Genomic DNA, 23,634 nt, shown 5'->3' with positions numbered 1-23,634 from the left:
AGTGAAAAGCTTTCTAGGTCTTGCCAAGTCCACTCTTGATAAAAGGCTGCCATCATTTAAAGCTAGTGGGTATAGAGACCAACAGTTTCACTGAAATAGCTGCATTGCAAAAAGTTTACTTAAGACATCCAAGAGCTAAATATAAAGGGAAGAGGATAGAATTGGTTCTTATAATTTAACATTTATAGTTATCATGTTTTTAAAAATTTGACCTTTTTTTTTGCCCAGGATACATCCAAGTCCACACAATAATATCCTGACTGACAACTGCATTTCTGTGTAATTTTTAAGTCACTTGTTTTCTGTGGCTCCTACTGTTGTTCCTCTCCAGGTGCAGAGCTAGTCCAAAGTTGGGTATAGTTAGCTCAGCCTATAGTGAAGTTTTGATGTCAAACATTCACTTTGGATTTATCAACCAACATGTAATCATTTAATAACTTTTTTCATGGCAGATGTTCACTCTGGCATTTAAAAACACGATTAGAATTGTCAGTTCCAAACCACTGTTTTCCAAATGTACAAGACACATATTCCCCATGGATGGTGAAGTTTGAGAGTTCAGCCACATTTGAAGAATCTGACATATATAGAAATAGGCTCTTCTCTTTATAAAATTATTTTTTTATTTGTTCAAACAATTAAAACAATTTAGCAACTATAGATTTTCTAAATCAATGCACACTTAAGCAAAATTTATCTCCAAAGATAAACTGTCAAGTTCTGAATTATGAGAGAGACAGGGTAATAAAGAATATTGTGGCTGAGAATTTTGTAATTAAGGGCATAGGGGAAAAAATATGTACTAAACACACCACATCAACAAATGTCTGTTGGAACTCAGAATAGAATAATGTGTCCTGCACATTTATATTTAGGGGGAAAGAAATAGAACACCATAATAAAAGTATAAAATATAATGAATAGCAACTATAAATAGATACGAATTTTGTAACAAAGTCTGTGATAAACTTTGTACAAAATACAGACTTTTTGTATACAGAAGCTTATTCAATGCTTGTGGATTTCAATGGGAGCAGCTGAAAAGAAGAAAGACAAGTGTTGTGCCAAATTACTCTTTCTGTGATCGATGGTGGGTCTGGGGAAATTTGAGGATTTTAATAATAGTTTAAGTTATTAAATCAGGTGAAACTGGTAGCCATGATGTTTGAATTTATAAAACAAGAGGTTGCTTAAGTAGAATTCAATAGGTCAGACTAGCTGGGCCCGAATATTGGCATTTTATTCTTGTTTTCTTATCTACTGAAACTCACTCCAGCTTAAGTGGCGATTTCTCAACTTCCAAACCTAGTAAAGTGTAAGCGTCTTCTCAAATCTTGTAACACTGGACTATTTCTTCCTGAAAAATCTTCATCTACTCATCCTTCAGAGACAGGATCTCTTTACAAGACATAATCCATTGAGGACACTACTGAGTTTAAACTGACCTGTCTTTTTTTTTTTCCTTCTATTCACCAATGAGTGAGAACTGATTGTGTTTGCAACTGCAGAGTCATCTACACAGGGCAGACACATCCCTCCCTACCATCCTCTGTCAATTCCCAAGATGGGAGCCCTTTGGGCATGTATTCCTTCCTGTGCTGCCACCCAACTCCACTCTGTCCATCTTCCCATGTAACTCATCATTCCACTTTCCCCACCATCTTGGACTCCTCCACCTTGCCTTCTTGAGTCTCCACTATCCTTCCATGGTTGACAAAACACTCTTCACTCCCAATCTCTTCTCTTAAAGTCCCCTTGCCTTTTAGCTTTAAAAAAAATCTAGCAAGCTGCTAAGAATTCTGCTTCTCCTGCAGCCAGGCCATTGGAAGCTGTTCCTTCTCACCCATACCATGCAAATCAAGACTGGGAGAGGGTTCAACTGTCTCCTTATTTCTCATTTCCACCTTCAAGTCCATTGTTCCTCTACCCTTATAGAAAATCCTGACTCCTTCAGAGCTCATGCTAGCCTGCTCTATTCCTCTCTACTGCTCTTAATCATCCCACTGTTCCTTCACTGCTATATAATTAATACATGAACACTGGCACATAGCTTATGGGTGCCCTCTCTTTCCACTCTATTTCTATCTTATCACTGTTATTATCAAAAGTACATGCCAGGGGAAACCACTGGCCCAAGGGAGGTAAGAGACACAGGCAGAAGACCTGGACCTAAACTACAGGTTGCAGCCAAGCCCAGCCAAACACTCCTGAGATGAGCAACTCCCAGCCCACCTGAAGATATATGATCAAGAAATAAATGATTACTGTTGGTAGTTATTATGCAGTATGGTTATAGCAATGGCTGACTGATACAGTGAGAATCACAATAGATTCTTTCTTAGTCACTTGCTAAGTCTGATTTAAAAACAAAAACAACATTCAAAGCTTTAGTCTAAGTAGTCTTACTTTTCTTTCCATTCTCATTACTAATTTCTTAAAAGTATGCCCACATCATCTCTTATATGGACTACTCCAATGGTCTCTTAACTATCCTTGCCTTTTTTTTTTTTTTCAGTCCTCTCAAGTCCCTACAACCACCAAAGTTGATATCACTAGACTATAAAACTGACCACTTTCCTCCTTTAATCTGTTTAGGTTTTCTGAGACTGTAGGATACAATTCATATTCTTTCCTTGGGTAGGAGTTGCTCAGGATCTAATCTCTGCTTTTGATTAACCTAGTAGCTTGTCACTCTCCCCTTTGCACTCCTGCTGTGCTGAATTGCTTACATTTTCTTAAATGTAAGCAATTCACACCATCATGTACCATGTTTCCATAATTTTCTATGTGCCTGAAATGTGTTAGCTCAGTGACCTTTACTAGTCCTCATTACTCATATATTCAAGTGAATATCCAGTCACCTTATATCTTAGCTTTTCTTTCAACAACATCCAGCAATTTCTTTAGCTACACTTGAACATTCTAGACTGGAAGTTTATACACAAAGCATTTAAAGCAGAATGTGTGGTTTGTCAAGTGGGCAACTTGGACATTAAAATCTCAGCCTTTGCTATAAGACATCCCTGGCACATTTGCTATAACTTATGCCTAATATATGTACGTTGCATGCACATTTTCTCTTTTCTGTAACTCAGCTTGGCCCACACATTCACATACATGTACATGTGCATACAGTGCATGCAGAGAAGCAAATACTCAAATGATCAGATCAGATGTTCTTCTGACACTGAATTACAGTGGTGAAATTATCCCCTTGTGTCCTTGGTTCAGTTGGCTGAGGTTACAAAGGTTAAGTAAGGATTTATAGGATATCTTGATGTGTGTGTCACGTCTTCCAGTGAGACTATGTCTTACTCCTATATTCTTTTTAGTTCCTGGGATGGTGAGGTGTTAGGCACAAGCTAGTGGCAAATAAAAAGGCCAAAGACATGGGCTTTCCCACACAGTATCTGGGTTTATATCCTAACCTCACTAGTTACCAAGGGGGAGAACAAGGACTTCAATACCTTGATCTTCAGCATCTTCATTAGCAAAATGTGTTAAGATAGTAACTGTACTTAGTGGCTACAAAGCACCTCAGTCTGAAAATATCCCCTAGGTTGCTAATGAGTATTTGCTCCTTAATTGATAAACTTGTCTCAGAAAAGGTCTGGACTTACTGCCAACCATTACTTTTACAGACTTGCCTATTTTACAGCTATATAGACAGGTGTTTGAGACTGTAAGAAATTAAAACAGAAATAGGAAAGCTTTTTAGTCCATTTTGCTAATTAATATGTCAGGGCTCATAAAGAAGGACTCATCAGCTTTCTTTAGTACTGCATCATCTTAAAGAGCTGGGTCAGCACAGATCTTTGCAGACAGTCAATACATATTAAAACAGTTCTAAGCAGTAAATCAAAACAAAAAATATGAAGTAAAAAAAAAGTAAAATTTATTAGTCCTTTCTGTCTGAGTACTGAGGAGCATGAAACTTGGTTTCAGTGTCAGTTCAGTATTTAGTAAAAAAAAAAAAAAAAAAAAAAAAAAGGATGGATTCCTTCTCAGACATACTCTATGAGTCTGTGTACAGCCACAATTAAAGCAAAATTGTTTTTAAAAGCTATAAAAAATTTGATGTCATTTTCTCTGGATTCTAATGGTCCCTCAGAACATTTGTCATTTTGGAAAATGGTTTCATTGTTTAAAACATACATTTTGCTGAAGTCATTTCCCCTTGCATTGCTAGGATTTGAACTGTCAGATTTCAATTAGTGAGGTAATTAAGGAAAAAGGTAAAAGACAACTTCTTGGTTTTTCAAGGCTCTCTAAAACCTGTGATTTGTCTTAAAACAAAAAGCAATTTGTTTTAAGAAAAAAGCAATTTGCTTGTAACTTCTCTGGGTAGGTCTCGCCATTCTATAAACATTAATACCTCTTATATGTGGATGAGGACCCCATGATTATAAACAGGAGAACCAACATGCCATCTTTCTTGCCTAGAATGAGATGCAATGCACTGCCAGGGGAAGCCACTGAGGTAGATTGTTAGACAAATCTCAAGAATACTGGATTGATTCCAGAAAGGGTGAGGGAATACTAGGTTTGGGGCCAAAAATTTTAGAGAGATTTATCTTACCTGAGACTTTGATTCCATCTGCACTCTGAGGAATCAACCATTTAAAGATTAAGCCAAGGAAAGGATGCCAAAAATATTGTCACAAATTTGGGAGGTACCCAAGCCAGACCAACAGATGGAACTTGGCACGGAATGGCTCTCTACACACTAAGTAGCTGACTCAGAAGAAATTTTAACTCAGATGAATTTGTTAAAATGTTGAATATCATCCCAAATAAGAGGATGGATGATAGATCTAGGTCAGCATATACGATTTAATATAACTTCCTGATGGTCTTGGATAATGTGAAAGCTGCCCACATTTCTGTAATTAAAAAGAGACAGAGGGAGATATTCTTTCTTCTGAGCAGAAGAGATATCACTTTTTTTCCCTCAAATATTCTGGAAGAAGGATCTGGGGAAAGGAACGGTAGAACAAAAAGAAGTCAACATTGGCGAGATAAGCATGAGTGATCATGGAATATTGCATGTTACCATTGAAACTGGCAGCTCTTTTAGTGGTCGCAGACTGTAGTAGATGGAGACTATAGTTTTATATTAGGTGAATTAATGGACAAGGACTTTGGGGTTGGTAGATGCAAACTATTAATATTTAGAATGGATAAACAATGGGGTCCTACTGTATAGCACAGGGAACTAATGTCCAAATCTGGGGTAGAACATGATGGAAAATAGCATGAGAAAAAGAATGTGTGTGTATATATATATAGGGGGGCTGGGTTACTATGCTGTACAGCAGAAATTGACACAACACTGTAAATCAACTATACTCACTTAATTAAAAAAAAAAGAGGGAAAGAGGATGCAAGAATCAAAAGGACCCTTAGTTCCTTTTGGCCATAGCCACCAACAAAGCCTGATGGGAAAATGCTATACCTAAGTGCACCTGCACAGGGAGCTGCACTTTATAAAGTGAGGGATGAGTTGTTGAGATCATCACAGTCCAAGACCTTAGTAGCATATTTTTCTTTAAGGTTGCTTTTTATTTTCTCAGTACCATCTCTGATGTTTTCTAGCATGCTCTCACAAGTTAACTCTAGAGGACACAATTTGAGATGATGGGTCAGGCCTCTTCATTGTGTTTTATCATCTGCTACTTTGGCTCTAAGGGTATCAAGTTTCTGGTTGTTTTTAGCATCTGCACTGGTTCCAAAGCCAGCCAGTGCAAAATCTGATGATGTGATAGGATATACAAGCACTTAAAATATAAGAATAGTGACTATTGCAATAACAGTTCATCAGCAACCAAAATCTTTAAAACATCTGCTGTGTTTCAATAGTTTGATGCATGTGATAGGAAGACCATTAATAATATGTCTATGACCAGCTAAAATAAAGCTGCCATGTAAACCTCACAATTAATCTAACAGCTTTAAAATCATACCATTGTTTACATTTTTCTTTTAATTTGGAAGATTACTTCAATTTTTATATTTAGAGTACATTTTTAGTAATATCATTTTTCATACTATATAAAAACATATCATTAAAATTTACCTAAAATGTTACAGCAATACACAAAGATAATGTTCTCATTTAAAACACGACAATAATTTCTAGTTACTGGCTAACAGTTATTTGTTTGGAAATATAGTTACATTGGAATAAGATTTGATTTCCTGGAAACTCCAGAAAGTTGATTATTTTTTTTTTTTGTTTTCAAAGACCAAGTTGCTAAACATTCTTTAAAAATATTGCTTCCACTTCTTGTCTTGAAGCCTATCCCAGCAGGTAAAAATGTTTTCATCTTCAAGTATTAAAACATGTAAGAGAACTAAGAACAAGCAGTGCCATGCATTTAAGATGAAAATAATATAGGCTATCCCTGGAGTTCCTTGGGCATGAGAACTTCCTTCCCAGACTCCTAAAAATATTTCCAGTAGCAGAGGATTTAATGGAGAAGGATGATGGGAACAAGCAGCATGTGGCAATTTATCACTCCCACAGAAATCTTTTCTTTCACAGTGATCTAACCTCTTAGGCTCTTTATTAGGAGGGGCAGAAAAGAAAAACATCTAAGAGTTGGGAAGTAGCCCTTCCCTGCTGTTATCACTAGTGAATCAAGAGGAAGAAGAAAAGGAAAAGAAAAAAAAATCATCATCTTGCCCTGGAACGTGATGGAAGTAATGAGGCATCAAGGCCACTTACTGCTGGAAACATAATTGGCACATAAACACAGGAGATGCTTGGGGACCGGAAAGACTTTGTTTCAGAAATGAAGGTATGCCAGCAAATCACAACCCTCCTGTGGTTTGGAGTAGCATTACTAAGAGCAAAATGGCTATTTTCCCCCCAATAATGCACCCTTATAGGAAAGGGGTTACTACTGTATTTACTAGCTCTGTAGCTTTAGGTTTTTTCAACTAATGTGAATAAATGATGCTGAAGGAAGGGCAAAGGAATAGAAGGCAGGACCACTCAGCAAGAAAAGAAAAACTCGGACTTTAGGCCTGAAGGAATCTCACACAAAACAGAGAAAGAGCCCAGAGACACTCAGAGATCCCTGTGGATTTCCTAGGGCAGCTCCAGGGAGCTCATTCATGACTCCAAAGAAAGATAATACAGTCATTTCAGCCCCAATCCCCTTTGATGACAGGAAAAAAGACACTTATTTTCTCAAGAAGGAAGAAGTGGCCACTTTTTTTTTTTTTTTTTCTTAATTCTGGAACCCTTTGTCCTGCCACTGTAATGTGAGAGTCGTCATGGAAAAGAATTTCAAATTTCCTTGGGTTTTCTTTGTAGTTTTTTGTTATTCTAAGTGTTCAGCTGGTGTACAGGTGAAAGATTTTCTGGTTTTATAGTTATTTTTTTGGAAACCTTTCTTCCTTCTTCTCAAACATCTGAGTCAGCATACATTATGCCACTATACACACGGCCAAGCAACAATTCATCTTTGTGGAAGTCAGAGATATCTCATGTATTAATTAGCAAGCCTTTCAGTGACGAGTGGATGAAAACAGGTTCCAACTGCTACTCAACCACAGCCAGAGATTTCCAGGAAGCAGAATATAAAGTCAGTTACAAGGAATTTCTTACCCGGTTTGTGTTCAGCCAATGAACGGACTTTGCTTTCATCTGGCACTGCAAAGAAATAAAAGAGACAAGGATCAGATCTGCCTGTAAATCAGCCATTTTTCAAGCAATAAATTCATACAGATTTGTAATAAGTTAAATCTTTTACTGGCAAAGATTTGAGAAAAATTTTCCCCCAGCCTGCCTGGGGCACTTCATTTCTATTCATAGATATTTTAAAGACAGCTGGGAGGAAATATATGTTCATTAAATCTTCTGTGAATATAATTTCATTATTTTAAAAATTTCTAATACCTTCAGTTGTTTTAACTGGGCTGTTGTTTATATATCTGCCAAAAATGGAAACTAAATGCAAGGATCTAAAGCTGTATAACATGTAATAAAACACTGAGCATAACAGAAACATATACATTCAATCCTCAAGAACCAGGCTTTTGTTTCTGGTAAATGTGGAGCAAAAGGGAGCAAATTTATAATTCCTTCTGAAAGTAGTTTTAAAATTAGACAAAACCCCATATGTTCATAGTAGCACTATGAACAATAGCCAAGACATGGAAACAACCTAAATGTCTATTGATAGATGAATCAATTGAGAAGATGCGGTACATATGTACAATGGAATACTACTCAGCCATAAAAAGGAATAAAATAATGCCATTTGTAGTAACGTAGATGCAACTAGAGATTCTCATACTAAGTGAAGTAAGTCAGAAAGAAAAAGACAAATACCACATGATATCACTTACATGTAGAATCTAAAATATGGCATAAATGAACCTATCTATAAAACAGAAACAGACTCATAGACATGGAGAACAGACTTGTGGTTGCTAAGGGGGATGGGGAAGAGAGGGAGATGGACTGGGAACTTGGAGTTAGTAGATGCAAACTATTACATTTGGATTGAATAAGCAGTCCTATTGTATGGTACTGGGAACTACAGTCAGTCTCTTGGGTCTTGGGATAGACCATTATGGAAGATAATATAAGAAAGGGAATATATATATATATATGCATGCACACACACACATACACACACACATATGAATGACAGGGTCACTTTGTTGTACAGCAGCAATTAGCCCAACTTGTAAATCAACTACACTTTAATTAAAAATGGAAAAAAATAGACAAAACATGAAGCAATGGCTTTCAAGAAATTAGACATCAGGCAATAGAGCATAGTGACTCTTGAAAGATAGAAAACAAGTGAGGTGAATCCTACAATCGCTCCAGCTTACTGTCTGGAGAAAGTTTCTAGGTTGTGGTATAGGGAGGGGAACACAGGAAGAGTCCAATGATATGAGGGTACAAAGCTGGAGGAAAAGCAAGACAGATTAGGTTCACAGGTTAGAGAACTGGGAGAGGAGAGAGCTATACAGGATTCCTTCTGAGATCTGCAGAGGATACCCTCAAGTCATTAGTTAAATGCTGATGATCATATATGCATGTGAAGAAACTACCCAAGACCTGGGACAGAACCACTCCAATGGGGAAAGGACACAGTGTCCAAAGTTCACACAAGGCTGAGAATAAAGTTTCTACTCCCAGTAGCCAGAGTGAAAACCTTCATAATTCAGGCACATCCATTAGAACAGGAAGAAAGATCTAGCTTCACTAGGTGCGAAAAATTTAGATTAACACTGCTCTGATGAAATAGGTATGTTTTTTGAAAGGTACAAATTAACAAAACTTAAATAGGAAGAAAGAGATAATCTAATAGCCTTGTAGTTTGTTTTTTAATGGATTTATATTTACAATTTTCCAGGAAAGAAAACTCCAGACCAAGATGACTTTCCTGGTGAATTCTACCAAGCATTTAGGGAAGAAATAATATCAATTCTACAGATGTTCTTTCAGAAAATTCAGAGGAAGGAATATTTCCCAACTCATTCTATGAGGCTGGTATTACCCTGAGAGTAATGTTAGGCAAAGACATTATATGAAAGCTATCAACCAATATCTCTGATGAACACAGAAGCAAAATTCTTAATCCTTAAGCAACTCTGTGTAGATTATCACTTCATTATTCAACAGCAGGTGTTCAACATTCACCATGAGTCACATTCTATAGCATTCTATAAAACCCCACCTTTGCCCAAGTGTAGAAGCAAGGAAGCACCCTTGCTCCTCTGCTAACAAGGAAGCTCACCTCCATTTTCCTGAACACTGGCTTGGTCTCAGAGTAACCTACCTTCTTCATCCTTTGCCAACAATATTCAGTCACATTTCATTGACCCAGTTACTGTACAAAAATCTTCATCAATCTTCCTGCACTCACTTTGCCCTCCTTTTCTAAGCTATTTATTTTCTAGATAAAAGCATTACATGTTTCGGATTTTACTGGCATTAACTGCTTAAAAATCTTGTTAGACTTCTCTTTGTATTTCCAGTTGAAGATGTCAATCAATATGTATCAGGATCCCTTTGTGAGCCAAATTCTGTCTTTCCCTGGTATGAAAAAACTTATAGTGGAATCTACAGTATAAATGAAAAAAAAAAAAAACCCTAGAAAACAATGATCATGATTTAAAAAAAAATAGTACTAGTAGCTAATACCTACTGAGCACTTGCAATTTGCAGGTTCTACTCTATATCTCTTTATATCTGTTATTCATTTAATGCTCACAAAAACCTTATTATTATCGTTATAAAGACCCTGAGGCATACCTCATAAGAGGAGGAGTCAGAACTTAAACATGGTGCTCTTAACCACTCTATTTGTGATGGACCAGAAGAGTTGTTAATACTTTTCAAATTTTTTGGTAGCATGAATTCAACGTAAGGAAATACTTGAAAAGCACCCCATGTTAGAAAACTATTACCCTTTTAATTTGAATATACGTTGTTAATAGAAATCTTTCCATGGTGACCAATATTATCAAGTATTAGCTACAATTTTGTTTAACATGCTTGGAAATCTACAAGCTAAAATAATTCATCTCTATGAAACAGATGAGAAATCAACTGTCTGAGTTCAGATCTTGACTTGCATACTTACTAGTTACCTGCAATTTATTTTTAACTTTCTGGTCCTCAATCTCATCATGAATAAAATGAAGATAACATTGTTTTCCCCACCACTTTACAGTGAAGATTATATGTGTAAGTTTATACGAAATAGAACATCATAGAGTAAGTGCTTAATACATATTAGTTATTAGATAATCATGAATGATTAACTAAATAAAGATATTTACATTAGATGTTACAGAATAACCTGGTAGCTAAAAATGAGACAGATGTGGGTTGAATTCCAGCTTTAAAAGGCAAGTTACTAAGTCCCTTTAAACCTCAGTTTCCCCATGGGAAACTGTCACTATGTTTTGATTTGACTCTTTAGGTCTTGGATCACAACTGTGCTACTAGGATAGTATTACACTCCTTAAGGAGAGGATGGGGAATTGTATTCTAGAAGAACATGACACATGTCTGAGAGAAGAGCTGGGCTTCTCTATCTTCCAAAGAGTCTGATGATTAAGTAGGACAAGTCACCGAACACTTCTGAATTCTTCTCCAAAAGCATAAAGCTCCATGCATTACCTTCTGAGGACATTATGATATGAATCGAAAAATACTACATGGGGAGTTGTGAGAAGTAAATGAAAAAAAAATGTACAAAAGTACATAGCACAGTCCCAGGTATGTATGTGTCAATAAATGAAAACTTTTGATAAATAGAAACTGTGAGAGGGATAAAGGTTGTGAGTTTAATGATGGTGATGTTTATGATTTAACTTGCTTGGGATTATAAAGGAATAGGAAGAGGGCAAGGTACTTTCAGTTGCAATCTCATGGATAATCCAATACCCACAGCAGGGTTTACCTCCCAGTTTACTTGGCTCCTAGTTCATCTTGTGAAAGAAAGGTAAAGGAAATACAGTACTTAAGACTACACATACGGTCTCATTTTGTGCAGTTATTCTGAAAAAGGAATATATACAGGGTCAGGTCTTTATTTTGTTTTTGTCTGTTTTTTAAACAGGCATCAGTTATGCCATTAAATCTAAGCCAATTGAAATATTGCAAGTTCCCCAGCCATGTTAGGTTGAACATGGTAACTTAACTTTTTGGCTGCATACTATCTACTATTTTTAGTAGGAATACTGATCATTATTTTAATTGACAATTTGAAATTCTTTAGAACACTAACATAAACTATTTCAAAAAACAGTGTGGGAACATCCAAATGGGTGATAGGCACAAAAATTAGGGGTCTTTTTTCCAAAATATTCACTGACACAGATGTCTGTCTTTAGGACAGAAGATAAATGAATAAACATAATAGAAAATAGAGGGAACTGTAATGACTTAATTAATAGAATACATTTTACTTAAAAGGTTAAATTGGGAACAATCAATCTTTTATGCACATGCTTAGTGCTGGGAAGTGATTTAAATAACAGTAGCAAATGAGAAAATGAGGTAAAATTACACACACTACCAAGCTTTTTTAAAAAAATGACAAGTGTTATAATTAATACTTAACTTCCTTTATAACTCACATTTCCTTAGAGCTACTGCAAAGTTCTCTCTCAGGGCCTGGAGCTTAAGTCTAGTCATTTTCCACATATTATTTAGATGACACAGTGATTGGAACAGGTGAAATATTAATGTATGATAGGTATGTCATTTTCAACAAAGATCTTATTTACAAGAAGTTGAAAACGAGTGAGCCTGATGTGGGAAAGGTCTTCCATTTTGAAATGATAAGAAAGGTACAAAAAATATCAAGAGAGCAAGAGCCCAAAGTTCTTGTTCTGGTTCTGACGACAGATTGTTTCTCTTCCTTCCTTTCTTTCTCTCCCCGCCACTGCCCCAATTCCTCCCTCCTTTCCTTACTTCCAAATTTCTAGAAGAGACTATGAGACTAACATATTCCCTTTCTTATCCTTCTGTTTTACCCAAGGGCTGGTACTACTTGCTCTTGATTACTTTAAAGGGTTATTATAGAAATTGAAGAGGTACCAGTGAAATGCTAAGCCTTAGACATTTTCATTGTAACTGTTATTACATACTAAAAGGGGACTATGGCCTTGCCCCTCTTGAGATTTCTCTAGATTTATTTAGATAATGGGATTTCTATATTAAGCTCCTGTTTCCTGGAATTCAACTCAATGGAAACTATTTGATTTAATTCCTATAAAGTGTTTCATAAGGAAGACAATCTTTGGTTTAGATATTTATTAATTTCCTGGTATGTCCATTGATTCAGGAAGACTTGCTCAGGAAACACTGCACCCTGATGGTTATGTTTCCAGTTATTTTGGTTGTATACCATTGAAGCTAATCATAACTACTCAACACCAATGGTGCCTTTTAAAAAGCACAGATAAATGCAGAGTCTTTTGGCTTAATTTCAACCAGATTCATTGCTAGAGATGAGAGAAACCATAAAGAAAGAAAAAACAGCAAGAAAATCTGTGAAAAAGATGGATCACTGAGAACATCTTAGTGGTAAACATTAAAGTGCATATGATACTTAGATGTGTTGGCTTCCCAGTGGGATATGTTTATATTAATGTAGTGATCACTTAAAGTGTTTTATTCTTTTGTCAAGCCTTCTTATACACTTCAAATGCATTCTTGTTGGGGGAAAATAATCCCCTTGTTTATTGATAGCATTTGATACGCATTCTATAACATAAGTGACTATTAGAGACTGCACTTGTTTAATAAAAATTTGCAGAACAGTGGCAGATTTGGTGAGTTAATGGGCCCCATATGCTCTTCGTATGCTGACAGAAGATGGTATATTGCTAACACGCACAAATCTCTTCAGATGAAAATTGCCATCAGCTACAATTACTCTTTTTGAGAATGCCAACACTATATCACGAATGGGGAATATGCAAATGTGTTCAGATTCCCACTACTTCATATTGGATACGTTGATGCAAAGCAGCATTCTAAAATGTGATGCAATGCTTGTCGTTCACAGAGACAGCTCTATTTCATTTAACTTTTGATTTCCGTATCTTTGACATAGCAGAGACTGCAATTTTGAAGATGATGTTTGGAACGATAAAAATCTATCTTCTAATGAGGCCATAAATACTTCTCTTTGGGAAGTCTGCTAAGAAACTAAGTATCCAGTAATTCCCTAATGGTTAATAAACTTGTTTCTAAAAGTTGTTCCTTCAGAATTAAAAAAAAATTGATGTAGTTGCCAATATTAAGAATCAATTTTCTTCTCCTTTAGCAAATCAATTTCTGTGCCACTGATTGATTTCCAGAATTTCTAAGGAACACAAACCTGTTTGAAGTTGTAAATTCAGTTCCTTCTTCAGTAACCATAAACTATAAGTGCATTAATTTATACTATTTTCTTATGTCAATGGCTATTTGGTATACATTTCTCCTTAGGGAGACTTTTTGAGTTTTCAGCACTATAAATTCTTATGTGTTGAAAATTCTTCCATCTCTTGGAAAAAAAAAATACAGCTTTTGCTGAAAAGGTATTGGGGATCAGTACAAGATAATGACTCAAGTGTTTATCTCACCATCTCTCTTAGCAAGCCACCCTGCCCCCTGCAATACCATCTTCATCCCTGCATGTGTTGCTGCTCGGATAATAAGCTAATCAGAAGACAACAGCTGAAGTTTCTGTACCATGTTATAGCGCATCTTCCAGCCAGGCTCCTCAGGACAAAAATGAGGGACCCGGTCCTTCATCATTATCCAATTATTCATAAGTTCACAACTTTTCAGTGGTCTCTTTAGAATCCTCCTTCTTTCTCTATGAATCTTAGAGGAGCTTAAATCTAAAGTCAGGACAATCCAATGCTTTCTATATGGTCTTATACTATTGTCTTTATCTCACTAAAGAGCATTGGAAAAAAAAACAAATCATCCCTTCATCAATTTATTGATTCACTTGTTTTGAATCCATTCAATAAATACTGTCCTTTTGAGAAGAATCAGATACTTAACCATAGGGTTTAATGAGGAGATACAAATAAATAATGCATTGATACAATATAACATAATAAATAGTATAATAAAGGAAGAAGAATATGCTTTAGGAATATAGTAGTCACACAGACATGAGGATTCACAAAAATAATAAAGCTTTTACTGACTGAGTGCTTGAACCAATACACCTAGGACTCCTTGTTCATGGCAAGGAGTAGCATCACAAGAGTGGAAGAGCTCAAGCTTTGCTGTTAAGGGGACTTGGATTCTGACACTAATCACATGTGTGACTGTGGCCTCATTACTTCGTTTTTTTCAAGTTTACTGAATTTATCAGTAAAATATGGATAATGCCTCCTACGACAGAGTATGAGATAACTTTCAGGATATAGAAACTTGTGGAATCTAGCAGAAGCAAGTGCTCAAAGACAGATTATGCCTATCTTTCACACCCCACTTCTGCTAAGTGCTCTGCACTCCATCACATCAGAAATCTCTTTTTGAATTGGCCATGCAACTTCATGCATCTGGACAATATACAAATAGCACATGCAATTTCTTTAGACCTATAATGAAAATTCATCCATTCTCCTGCTAGGCAAACATGCTTTAAGACGCCATTCAAATGACATCTTCAAGTTACCTTCTCATGTCTTCAGGCTGAGCTTGAGGACCAAAGTAATCTGTAAATATCTCAATTATTTGTGGATGGGTCTATTTCACATTAAGGGAGGGATAGGTTTTGTTTGTCCTTGTTGGCCTGGAATGATGCCTAGAACCTCATAGGTACTCGTTAATGTTTGCTGAGTAAATGAATAAAAAAAATTGTAAGAGGAAAGAAAGAAAGTAGCAAGTTGGATATATCCATTCAGCAAAATGTTCTAGATAAATGAATGTGAAATATGTTTATCGTGGTACGTATATGGTATATGGATGTTGTGACAAAAAATGTTTATAAACCTAGTAAAATTCTTGTGCAATTTGCAGAGGCATTCCTGGCAAGGCAACAGTAGGAGAAGGTGATGGAGTTCAATTCTGGGATAGGTCTAAATAAAGATGACAACATGGTAGAACTGTTTGGAATACCTATAAATCATATTTTGACTAGTGAACTATAGAAAAAAATGTAATTGGTAGTTTAGGCACAACTCATTGTGTATATCTAATAACTAGGTTATTAGCATTTATGTATTTAATTTGGGGCTTGCTGGTACTAATCTTACTTTATTTTTTACATGGTAACGGCACTTAAAAGAGCAGTTCATTCTATTTACAGAAAATATCATATCACATTAACAAAAATACTTGGTACAGACGATATTCCTTTCAGTACAGAAATGTTATGAGTTTCCAAAGCAGCAAATAGATATCTTTTTGTTACATCACAAGTTCAGACAAAAACAAAACCCTCCACTAACTTAAATAAAACAAACACTGTATTAACTGATGGCTTTGAGAAAAGAATATTCTTTTACTTTGAATCCCTGAGGGGGTTACACTCCAATCTCATTCCCTTCCCTCTTTACTCAGAGGTAACCACAATCCTGAATTTTGTACTTGATAATTTTCTTGCTTTTGTTTTATAAATTTGTCCCCAAATAACATTCTTTAAATTTGTATCTTTCATTAAACGATACTGGATCATTTCACATATTTTTCTGTGTTTACTGATGTGATCATACAATTTTTCTTTTTTAGTCTGTTAGTATGTGACTTATACTGCTTCATTTCAAAGGTTAAACAACCTTGCATTCCTAGGATAAACTCTATTTGGTCCATATATATATATATATATATATATATATATATATATATATATTAATATATTGTTGAGTTCAACTTGCTAAATTTTTAAAAGTAATTTAATACCAGTTTATGAAGAATGCCAATCTAATGCTTTCTTTCTTCTAATCCTTGTCTGGCTCTGCTGTCCCTGTAAGGCCAGCTTCATAGAATGAGGTGGGGAACACTCCCATCTCTTTATTTATCTGGATGTGTTTCTGTACAATTCCTATGATTTCCTCCTATAAATTGCTTAGTAGAGTTCACCAATAAACCCATCTGGACCTAGAGTTTTCTTTGTGGGAAAATATTTTACTACAGTTCAATGTCTTTAATAGCTATAGAGATATTTAGACTATTTCTTCTTTTATTGGATGCTGGATACTATGAATTTTACCTTGTTAGATGCTCAGTATTTTTATATTCCTATAAATATTTTTATATTCTTATAAATATTTTTATATCTTTGAGGTATAGTTGAGTTATTTGAAAAGACTTAATCCTTTTCGGCTTTGCTTTTAAGATTTGTTAGGTAGGATTACAGCAGCATTTACCCTAGGCTGACAATGCCTTACTTCAGGGGCAATGGGTTTATACATATCTTATCCAATGTCTGGTGGATTTTAAGGTTTTTACAATATTATTGGTGGGAACAGGTAGCATTCCTGGTCCTGTATGAGCTCTGGGTACTGTTTCCTGGATCCTTTTGGGAGTTATTTTCTTAGTCTTGGGAATTTCCTCACTTATGTGCTCTTATCAGTATTCTGTGGAAAACTCAAGAGAGATTCTCTACCTAGTTCTGGAGTTCACTATGTATATCTCTCTTCTCTGATACTCTGCAAACTCTAACCGTCTTGCTCTCCCTAGGCTCTCAGCCCTATCTCTTTAACTCAGGGATTAGAAAAATGTAATATGGATCTTATAACAGGTTTCATCACATGGTACTATTTAATATCTCTGAAATAAGTGGCAAAATAATTACAATATTTAATAAATGCAAACATAGTTGTCTGTATAACCACAGCTTCTTAAATCACAGAACCAATGGCCCTAAGGCTATTTGAGTAACTGTAACCCAAAGTGTCACAGGTAGAACACTGAGCTAAGAATGTGATGAGTGACTGAGAATATTCTTTGAAAATCCCCCTCTCTCTCCTCTTTTTTTTTTCCCTTTCTTTTTACGGCCACACCTGTAGCATATAGAAGAAATTCCCAGGCTAGGGGTCAAATCAGAGCTGCAGCTGCCAGACTACGCTGTAGCCACAGCAACTTGGGATCTGAACTGCATCTGTGACCTACACTGCAGCATGTGACAACACCAGATCCTTAACCCACTGAGCGAGGTCAGGGATAGAATCTGCATCCTCATGGATATTAGTCAGGGTATTAACTTGCTTAGTCACAATGGGAATTCCTGAATATCTCATTACCTGCTTGTCTCCTACATGAAGATATCATGAACTCAACATTGTGAATAAGCAATTAAAATTATTTTAAAAAATATAGGACCACAAAGAGAATACTGGAAAGCCAGTGGAATGAAAGAAAACTATGTTTAGGTCCAGGGCTATTCCCCTGTCCTGAGAGCACATATGCTATCCTCACAAGCAACAGTCATATGACCTCCTTCCAAGAGTTCTCATAAGTGGACCTAAGGTTTTTCCCTTCCCCTGGCTGAGCTTTGACAATTGCCTCCCAACTTGCTCTTGACTTACCTAACATCTCCTCAACTTTACATCTTATTTACCAAATATTCACAATATCTATGTTAACCATCATTTTCATCATTTTTCTAACCTACCCAAAAACTCGCACTAAATTCAACTAGAAAATAGTCTTCTTGGTCTTTTATTCAAGGTTTGAACCCTTTTAACCTCTCTCCACCTCTTACTGAAGTCATTTAGAGTGATTCCTTAGTTCTTCCCATTTGTCTTTATCCTTAGTTGAAAATGCCTCAAACCTCTCACATATAAATACCGCATTTCTTCTGGGCCCAGCTCTACACTATAACCTCCTTTTTTTAGAATATTCTATTTATGTCTCCCCCAGAACATGTTAGGTTTGCCTCCAAGCAAATGTACCTCTTCCTACCCTGTGTTGTATTGATTTGTGGGCAACTTCAGTGAAGGCAAAGATGGTATTTTATTCATCTTTACATGACAAAAAGTTACACATTGCAGGTTTATTCCTAGGTATTTGATTTTTTGGGGTGCAATTTTAAAAGATACTGTATTTTTGTATTCCTTTTCTAATATTTCATTGTTAGCACACAGAAATGTGACTGATTTCTGAATGTTAATCTTATATCCTGCTACTTTGCTGAATTTGTTGATCAGTTTGAGTAGTTTTGGGGGGTTTTCTATATATAGTATCATGTCATCTGCATACAGTAACAATTTTACCTCTTCTCTTCTGATTTGGATAACTTTTATTTCTTTTGTCTGTCTAATTGCTGTGGCTAGGACTTCCAATAATATACTGAATGAAAGTGCTGAGAGTGGGCATCCTTGTCTTGTTCCAGATTTAGTGGGAAGGCTTTCAGCTTTTCTCCATTGAGTATCATATTTGCTGTGGGTTTGTCATAAATAGCTTTTATTATGTTAAGGTATGTTCCCCCTATACCCACTTTGGTAAGAGTTTGATCATGAATGGATGTTGGACTTTGTCAAATGCTTTTTCTGCATCCAATGAGATGATCATGTGGTTTCTGACAGAAGAACAACTTCCCTTCAAAGTATCATTGGGAGGATCAGCAGAGAAAGGTTCTATGCTACCTACAGCACCTGACACACCTGCCCTTTCTTTTGGTAATGTGGTCAATTTTGTTACAATGATGTTGATTGATTTGTGTACATTGAACTAACCTTGTGAACCTGGGATGAATCCCACTTGGTCGTGGTGTATGATCTTTTTTATATGTTGCTGGATTTGGTTGGCTACAATTTTGTTGAGAATTTTTGCATCTATATTCATCAGAAATATTGTCCTATAGTTTTATTTTTTTGTGGTATTTTTGTCTGGTTTTGGTATTAGGGTGATGGTGCCATAATAGAATGTCTTTGGGAGTGTTTCTTCTTCTTCAACATTTTGGAAAAGTTTAAGGAGAATGGGTCTAAGTTCCTCTTTGAATGTTTGGAAGAACTCTCTTGTGAAGCCATCTGGTCCTGGACTTTTATTTGTATGGAGTGTTTTTATGACATATTCAATTTCATCTCTAATGATCAGCCTGGTCAGTTGATCTATTTCTTCTTGATTCAGTTTTGACAGGCTGTAAGTTTCTAGAAAGTTGCCCATTTCTTCTGGGATATCAAATTTGTTGGTATACAATTGTTCATAGCATTCTCTTATACTTATTTGTATTTCTGCAGTATCTGTTGTGACTTCTCCTTTTTCATTTCTTATTTTGTTTATTTGGATTTTTTCTCTCCTTTTCTTGGTGATTCTGGCCAGAGGTTTGTCAATTCTGTTTACCTTTTCAAAGAACTCAGTCTTGGTTTTATTGATTTTTTTTTCTATTGTTTTTTGAATCTCTATTTTATTGATTTCCTGTCTGATCTTCATGATTTCCTTCCTTATGCTGACTTTAGGTTTCATTTGTTCTTTTTTTTTCCTAATTCATTTAGTTATGGGTTAAGTTGTCGATTTGAGATTTTTCTTCTTTTTTGAGGAAGGCCTGTATTGCTATGATTTTCCCTATGAGCACTGCTTTTGCAGCATCCCACAGATTTTGAGTAGTTGTATCTTCATTATCATTTGTCTTGAGGCTGCATGTCCACTGCAGGACTATTCACAATAGCCAAAATGTGTAAACAACCTAAACATCCATCCACAGATGATTGGATTAAGATGTGGTAATATATACACAATGGAATACTACTCAGCCACAAAAAAGAACAAAATAATGCCATTTTCAGCAGCATGGATGGAAATAGAGACTCTCATACTAAGTGAAGTAAGTCATAAAGAGAAGGACAAATACCATATGATATCACTTATATCTGGAATCTAATATATGGCACAAATGAACCTTTCCACAGAAAAGAAAATCATGGACATGGAGAACAGACTTGTGGTTGCCAAGAGGGAGGGGGAGGGACTGGGAATTTGGGGTTAATAGATGCAAGCTATTGCCTTTGGAATGGATAAGCAATGAGATCCTGCTGTATAGCACTGGGAACTATGTCTGGTTACTTGAGTTGGAGCATGATAATGTGAGAAAAAAAGAATGTATACAAGTATATATGAGTGGATCACCTTGCTGTGTAGTAGAAAATTGACAGACCACTGTAAATCAGCTATAACAGAAAAAATAAAAATCACTATAAAAAAGAAAAAAATTGGGAACTTTTAATATTTTAAGCATAATACAGTCTTTTCATACTAGATAGGAAATAAATGTTCTTAAGAGACAAAAAATAAAATAAAAAACTTACAGATTACAAAGATCCTCAAAAGTGAGTTGTATCAAGTCTCTCTCTCTGCCCCCATTTTCAAATCTATGACAAGGAAAAGACCACTGTGTGTGCTCTTTCCCAAGAGACTTCTTTCTCTGTGAATTCTTGGGATCTACCAAAGGGTAAGGCTATTTCCACTCAGACTGTGAAATCTCTGTTTCCTAGACGCTTGCTAAGAATTTCTATTATCAGCAAGGTAATGTTACCTGGCCTTGATCACAAGATCAGGTTAAGGAGCCAGCATTGCTACAAGCTGTGGTGTAGATCACAGATCTGGCTCAGATCCCGTGTTTCCATGGCTTTGGTATAAGCTGGCAGCTGCAGCTCTGATTCAATCCCTACCCTGGGAACTTCATGTGATACAATGATATGGGTATCACCCCAGGTAAAAAAAGAAAAGAAAAGAAACAACACACTCCATTTCCAGTATTTATTATGTATATTTCCACACAGTGATTCTATCTTTAATAGGGACAAAGAGGAAGGAAACTGAAACTAATTACCAATTTACCTAGGTCAGAAATCATGCTGAGCATTTTTTTTTTTCTTTTATGGCAGCACTTGCAGCATATGGAAGTTCCTAGCCAGGGACAAAATCTGAGCCTCAACTGTGACCTACACCACAGCTTTGGCAAGGCCAGATCCTTAACCCATTGAGCTGGGCTGGGGATCAAACTTGCACTGCCACAGAGACAATGCCAAATCCTTAACCAGCTGTACCACAGCAGAAACTCCATGCTAAGTGTTTTAATGTATGTTATCCCACTTAGTCCTTGCAAAAGCTCTGTATTATTACCTTCACCTTACAGAGGAGGAACTGAGACTCAGTGGTGTGTGTCAGTAAGTTAGTAAGTGGGGTAGCAGGAAGCTGAAGGGCTCCTAACTTCAAAGCACATGCTCCTTCTACTGTGTGAATCCCAGAGATGAGATTTTGCTAATAGCTTTTCCATCAAGAACTGTATGTTTCACTAGTCACCACTACTTCCTAAAGAGAATTTCATGACAAACCATGTGAAGGAACACATGGTGCCTCTTCACGGCTATTGATGCTCTCAAAAATATGAGACAGAGTTGTCATAAGTTGTTTTGAGCCTCATACACCTGGGAGTTGTTACTGAGGAGAGGCTGAGGTCTGGACTACTGTTCAGATGGTGTCAGAGCAGTGCAAAAGGGGAGAGGGAGAAAAATCTAAGTGACATCACAGAGAATTTACTGCTTAAATATAGGAATGAACTAACAGAGAGAACTTCAGATGAATCCAGTGTGTGGTCTTGGGACTGAGGGCTGCCATAATTAGAAGACAGAGAAAAAAATGGTGTAGGATTAGGTTAATAGTCTCAATAGAGCAGAAGCAGCCTGGAGTGCCCTGGGATTCACGTCTCTCTTTTTCACCTCCTACCAACTTTTTGGTGCAACTTAAGTCAGCATTAGATTTTGTCAGCCAAACTGGCCAATTGTTGGCTCATTCAGTCTATAGGCAATGAAAATCCTGAAGTCCATTTTACATTAACTGCTGTTAAAGCAAGACTTGGTCCAACAAATATCTTTGGAGAGCCAGTGCTATGCCAGGCATCATGCTGGACACTGGGACTATGGAAGTGAGCTCGAGCACCAGCAGGATTCCTAGCATACGACTAACCACAAATACTGTGAGGCATATTAGCAAACATTCCTGATCAAAGCTACCATCGGGTCTCAACTTGACAGATGTGGTAAACCCCTGACTCATCTTTGGGATTCTCCATTTATTCCCTATAGTCTATTTTCCACACAGGAGCTAGTGCAATCCTTTTAAAACAAAAAGCTAAACAAAAATCTCACCATGACAGTCCCTTGGCTCAAAGCCTCCCAACAGCTTCCAATCACACTTAGAAGAAAATCCAAAAACTTGCCATAGCCTCTGAATCCTGATCCCTGGGGGCCTTTCCAACCACATTCTGCACAGCTCTCCCCTTGCTTGGTGTACTTCATCCATGCTGGTCCCATTGCAGTTCCCTAAACATGCCAAGCCCACCCTTCTTTAGGGCTTTGGGACATGCTCCTCCCCCACATCATTCTCTGCTGTCCTTCATTCACATCTCCACAGACAGGAGATCTTCACAGGGGTCTCCCTGGCCACCTGACCTAAGGTAGGCCCTTCCAACCCCAACTCTCTGTTACTACCTCCTCATCCTGCTTCGTTTTCCTACAAAGCACTCACCACTGACATCTTCCCCATTACAGCATATGTTCCATGTGGACATGGGCTTTGCTTTGTTCACTAGTTTGTCTCCAGAGTCTATAACAGTGCCTGGTACACAGTAAACACTCAGTAAATGTTTGTTGAATGAAAGGAGGATGATCAGGGAACTGGAATAAATGGTAATACAGAGAATGGACCTGGTTTATGGACTGGTTCTTCCTGATGGCTTTAAGTTGAGACTCAGAGATATATAGGGAAGCATGAAGTTGGTTTTTGGACAGAGGAAATTATGAAAGCCCCCGAACAGGTCCCATACATAGAACCCAAAAATCCTCTGTACAGCTGAAGTGCTCAGCATGCAAGGGCGATGGGTGAGAGATCAAGTGGGGCAGGAAGAAACAGGTCATCCTGAAGACTCTCAAAAGCCACATTAATGAGTTTGTCTTTATCCTCAAGGCAATGGGACACTGTTAAGGGATTTTCAGCAAGAAAGTGACATGATCGGATTTGTGTTTTAAAATGATAACCCAGGCTGCAGTGTGGAAAATGAATTGGATGGGAGCAAGACAGGAGGCAACTGCTTCTTTTTTTGAACTCAAGCATAGGAATTTACATTTATCCCTATTAAATTTAATCTTCTGAATTGCAGCTCATCAATTCTCCCTGTTGAGATCTTTTCAAATCCTGAT

At 36.7% G+C, this 23,634-nt stretch overlaps 1 protein-coding gene across 9 annotated transcripts in view; it reads right to left on the bottom strand.

The window, feature by feature from the left end:
* PARD3B (par-3 family cell polarity regulator beta) overlaps positions 1-23,634 on the bottom strand; it is a 1,028,888-nt gene that overhangs the window by 355,539 nt on the left and 649,715 nt on the right. For all 9 annotated transcript variants that reach the window (XM_084998493.1, XM_021075045.2, XM_021075046.2 and 6 more), the window contains one exon: positions 7,616-7,660. In XM_084998493.1, coding sequence (XP_084854619.1) covers positions 7,616-7,660 — 45 coding nt within the window. The remainder of the gene's footprint in view (positions 1-7,615; positions 7,661-23,634) is intronic.

The sequence above is a fragment of the Sus scrofa genome, chromosome 15 (genome assembly GCF_054392235.1).
Source record: "Sus scrofa isolate SSC_HxYL_T2T_F1_AM1 chromosome 15, Sscrofa_HxYL_maternal_Yorkshire_Landrace_v2.0, whole genome shotgun sequence".
NCBI classification, from domain to species: Eukaryota; Metazoa; Chordata; class Mammalia; order Artiodactyla; family Suidae; genus Sus; species Sus scrofa.
The sequence above is the reverse complement of the archived record's forward strand: the minus strand, read 5'-3'. Positions and strand labels throughout refer to the sequence as shown.